Genomic DNA, 5,176 nt, shown 5'->3' with positions numbered 1-5,176 from the left:
AGTGGGCAGGGGCGTCCCATGGGACGGGTGAAAAAAAAAAAAATACAAGAAGCAAGTAATATAGGTCTTCTGTGAAACTAAACTACTAATTACCTGTAGTTCTGCTGTAGATCTTCCATATCAGTCTGACCCATGACGGTACTTTCTAGCCTTGGGTAAAGACATGCACCAACTGTATGCCGGCATAATATCACTTTACCCCAGTGTAAAAATGGAATGGACATGTGACAATGCAGCCTTTATGCTAGTGTAAGCCATTCTACTCTTGTGTAAAGTTACCCAGCAAAAGAGCTACACTACTACAGTAACTACACAGTTGCTGCTGTTCTAGGTTGGGAGACAAGAGTACATTTTATTCACTACATGTACCAACATTTTATATTGACAAAGGACTTGACTAATATAAGTAGTTGCAAAAGATGTATTTCTTTGGTAGCAATTAGTTTTCTCTTTATTACCACTATTAATGTGACTTTTTCTTGCAGATTAACCACCATAATGGTTAGGGATCTCCCTAAAATGTGCTGAGGCAAAAGAAAAATCAGGGGCTGCTCATGGCACCATTTTTGTGGTCTTTTCACAGCGTCTCCCCTCCCCCTTGCCACTGATTGGCCAAGGGACCCCAGTGGCCATCAGCCCCACCCCTCATACTAATTAGTGGAGAGTGGTAGGGCCACATGATGGGTAACCTCAGCTGATCAGCAGCAGGGGGAAGGGAGGGGGAATGACTGCTGCTGTCTTTGCTGCTCCCCGCTCCCCTGGCAGGCTGCAAGGCTGGGCTGCAGCGACCCTAAGGAATTGGGAACCAGCATTTTATTTTTAGATTTTTTTTTTCCTGGCAATTTCAGGGCAAAATCACAGGGATTACCATTTTTACAGGGTTTGCAGAAACTGCTTTTTGCAAATAGGGTAGATCCCTAATAATGTCGATCGTCCTGTTTACCAGATTATCTCAGATTATGTTTTTAATAGGAGATCTGACCTGCCACAAATATTATTAATGGCTATGAAGACTTCATTTTCCCATATGAACATGAATTAGATTTTTTTTAAGGGAATTTCACCATATTCTTGGAAATAGTAGCCCAAGGAACTGAGCTTTCAGGGCATTCTGCAGAGCTATATCCTTTAGCACTGCCCACAAGCCCTGTCATGGCACTAAAGTTTTGGAAACTCATGTTATTCTGGAAGTGCAGTTGCTTAAACTAGTCATTTTACTCCTATGCTGGGTTTATGAAAGCAGCCCATGTTCAATCTAGGGTGTACAATTGTCTCTTCTCTCACAAGTAGGAATATACAAAGGTCCTTGAAGAAGGGTTATTTGCAAGTAATTCACATGTATACCTTCCCTTTTATGTTGAAGTTCTCCATATATCTGAGGCTCTTTGGTTCAAGTGAGGAAACTAAGAAAGTTGAGATCTGCAATACATTTGGTAACCTTGAGTGCTAAGCTTTTGGCACCACAAGGAAGTAAACATAGAGCCTGAAAGTACACAGCTTCTTGCATAATTTTAGAACCTCAAGATGCCAAAGATGCCATTTCTATTAGCATGAATATACAAAACCAGTTCTTGGGGGAAAAAAAGTTCCTGATTGATGACCTTTAAATTTGCTTATTGCCAGCCTGTTTTCTCTTTCAAATCTTTTCTTGCTCCATATAAGGGAACAAGAAAAGATGTTCCCTTATATTGGTATTGAGGTAGCTAAAGCTGTTTTATCTCTTTGCATGTGTATATGAGAGAGACCTGATTTGTGTTAGTATTTCTGCTCTCTGACTTTTCTTTTTTGTTTTCTGAGTCTAAGATATTAAATATACAAACTTAATCTACATTTGTATACTTCATAACAGATATTTTAGTACTTAATAGTATTTGTTGCTTGTAAAGCCCTGGGTTCACAGACTATTTGATTTATGATCTAAGCTTGTATCCATGAGAGAGAGAACAATGACAAATGTGAGGTGTAACTTATTTGTTTTGCCTTATATATGTGTTTAATGTCTTGTATATTCAGATTTCGTGTATCAAGCTGTTTTCATTCTTTTAAAGGGTGTCTCCTCTTCAGAAATCTGAAGTTGTAGAAATGGTTAAAAAACAGGTTAAAGTAGTAACACTAGCAATTGGGGATGGAGCAAATGATGTTAGTATGATACAGACGGCGCACGTTGGTGTTGGTATTAGTGGAAATGAAGGGCTACAGGCAGCTAATTCTTCAGATTACTCAATCGCACAGGTAAATGATGATACTGTAAGGCTTTAAAAATATAATTAAATCAGATAGCATTGATCAACATGTAGTCCTAAATATATTTTTCTTTGCCTTTTAGTTCAAGTATCTGAAGAACTTGTTGTTGGTTCATGGTGCTTGGAACTATAACAGGATAGCTAAATGCATCTTATACTGTTTCTACAAGAATATCGTCCTTTATATTATTGAGGTAATGGTATATTAGGTATTTATAGTTTCTCTCAATTATTTAAGGTTTTTCATGATATGGTCTGACTTACTGAAAGAGTTTGCAAACTATTTGAAAATGATCGCTCTAGTAAATACATATTTCCTAGTAATATTATGTATCTTATACTTTGTTTAATCATTCCTATCTAATTTCATTATGAAAAAATAAACTACACATCGAAATCCCCTGCATCTATTTGATTGTTGTCATTGCACAGTTCCTACAGTTTATTAAAACTGTTTTTGTAGATAAATTACTATTTTTCTCAGAAATAAAATTAATTGTTCAACACATGCTTTAAATGTTTTGCTAAATCAGGGTCTAACTAAATACTATCCAATCTACATACAGGCCACAATTCTGAAAACCGCTTAAGCATGTGTTTAAGACTGTCTCTATTCAGAAAGGCACTTAAGCATATTTTTAACTTGAAGAGCAAGTGCACGCCCTTTTTTTGGTTTTTGGTTTTTTTTACACAGGATTCCTACTTCCCTTGGCCCTGTTTAGGAAAGCATCCATCTTAACAACAGAGCTGTGCATGTTTTCCTGAATGGGCTCCTGTGAAAAAAAATAGTTCATGATCATGTAAATAAGCTGTATCATTATGCATCGACATCTGATAGGGATGCTTACGTTTGCAAAATGCTGAAGATGGGCACTCATGGAAATGGAAGCACTTTGCTTCTCAACTTTACCATTTGTAACATTTTTCTGTAGAGTATTAAAAACTCTGTCCCCCTCCTAATCCTGTCTGATTTTTACAGCTTTCTTTCAGTCTTTTCATGTTCTTTAAAACAGAAGCAAAACCAGCAATACTTACTTAATTCAGACTTTAAATATTTAGAGTTTATTTGGGTTCAAATTCAGTTAAATAAAAATTAACCTGTTCCAAAGCTCCAGTAATATTTTTATATACATAAAATATGAATTAGCACTATTTTAATAAAGTATTCAATAAGGATCTTAAAAACAACATCTAGATATAGGAATATGTTTTGGTGATCAGCATTTAAAGAGATCATGCAACTTAATTTGATACGTAAATTTATGTTCTTCAGTTTTGAAAATTTTCCGCAAGTTCTGTTTTTACAAAAGGCAGCATTTACTTTCTTTGATAGTCCTTTTCACAAATCATGCCAGAAATGGTCTTTTCCAGTCTTTTATTTTAAATTTTAATTTAATACAGCATTCAACTTCAGCATAATTGAGTTTCTATTCCACATATATATTTTAAAAAGGAGAAAAAGGGGAACAAAGAATGAAAACTTCAGAGACTGAAAAGTAGGAGGAGGGTAAAAAAGAAAAAAAGTATAAAAAATTAAATATAGCCTTATTTACAATATCCATATACAATATTTTTAAACTATTACAGTTGTAAAATGAAGCAATGGTCAATATCAACAGCACTTCATATACTTAGGTGCTTTCATATTAAGTTTTTCTAAAAATTAGATAAAGTAGCTTATTGTGTTGAGGAGGCCCTAAGTACCCAATTTCTTATTCCAAAGAAGTAATACCTGATTTATACTAGGCATATGCAGGTCTGAAATCTTAATCAGCAAATGCATTATAATACTAAATTTTAACATTAACAAACTTCAGATATACATATTAAATAATAACTTTGCTGTAAATTTTTCATTTATTTTGCATATAAAATGTAATTCTTAACAATTAAACATTATTCAAGGCAAAATGATCTTTAGTTTAATTCCCATATACCCACCTTTTGCTAGCTATCATAACTTTTGCAGATGTTAATGGTTCATGTCAATACTTTGAATGAATAGACAGAAAATACATCACTGAACGTCTCTAGCAAGGACAACTGCCAGTCTTGAATCTCTCTTTTTAGTTTTTTGTCCTGATCAGGCGTGAGAGCAGAGAGCTCAATGACTATTTGTAAGCTTCTGTTTAATATGCAGAAATGCTACATCAGGAAAATGTCTGTTTAAGCTTTTGTGGCCACGCCTCTTCTGTGTCTTGGAACTTCAGAAACCAATCCTCTGAAAGTCTGGTCTGAAGTTGCTTTTTAAAATAAGTTTTCATTGATTGTTGAGGGTTTAAAGGATAATCTAGTAAAATATGCATTTTTACTTATCTTGATTTTTATATCAACAGATCTGTTGATTTTATATTTGTAAGTACCTGTGTAATACCACTGATTGTTATAGAATAGCAATTTTAACTTAATCTAAAATATAAAGGTTTATTCTGGACATTTGTGCAGTGATATGAAATATGTCACTATTCCCCTTACCAACCTTTGTGGGGAGCAAGTTAAGGTCAAGGAGCTACCTCAAAAAAAACATAAAAAGAGATGAACAAGAACAGAAGAATTGTCATACTGAGCCAGGCAAAAGGTTCAACTAGCCAGCTGTCCTGTCTTTGACAGTGGAAAGTAACAAATGACTTAAAGGAAAACTATATAAATGGGGTATGTGTAGCATGATCCTCCCCCTGTCATACCCTCCCAGTCAGCATCAATAGGGTACAACTCAACTATAGTTTAATGCACCCTGAAAACCTATCTTTCGTAAATTTGCATAATCCATTTTTTTAATTGAATTATACCATTGCCCCCAAAAACATCTTGGGCAATGAGTCTCCATGTTAATTACAGGTACCCTAGACAATCAGTATTCATACAGTGTGGATAGAAGAAGGCTTGGAGCCCCTTCAAAAGGGGAACATTTCAAAAGAGCAGCAACTAGTATG

The 5,176-nt window shown here is 35.0% G+C and overlaps 1 protein-coding gene across 1 annotated transcript in view; it reads left to right on the top strand.

Annotated features, from left to right (window-relative positions):
• Positions 1-5,176, top strand: part of ATP8A1 (ATPase phospholipid transporting 8A1) — a 216,192-nt gene that overhangs the window by 138,270 nt on the left and 72,746 nt on the right. Inside the window, exons 26-27 of the mRNA XM_019525855.1 lie at positions 2,049-2,232; positions 2,327-2,437. Of these exons, the coding sequence (XP_019381400.1) occupies positions 2,049-2,232; positions 2,327-2,437 (295 nt within the window). The remainder of the gene's footprint in view (positions 1-2,048; positions 2,233-2,326; positions 2,438-5,176) is intronic.

This window comes from Gavialis gangeticus, unplaced genomic scaffold (genome assembly GCF_001723915.1).
Source record: "Gavialis gangeticus isolate Ggan-Ray unplaced genomic scaffold, GavGan_comp1, whole genome shotgun sequence".
Taxonomy (NCBI): domain Eukaryota; kingdom Metazoa; phylum Chordata; order Crocodylia; family Gavialidae; genus Gavialis; species Gavialis gangeticus.
The sequence above is the reverse complement of the archived record's forward strand: the minus strand, read 5'-3'. Positions and strand labels throughout refer to the sequence as shown.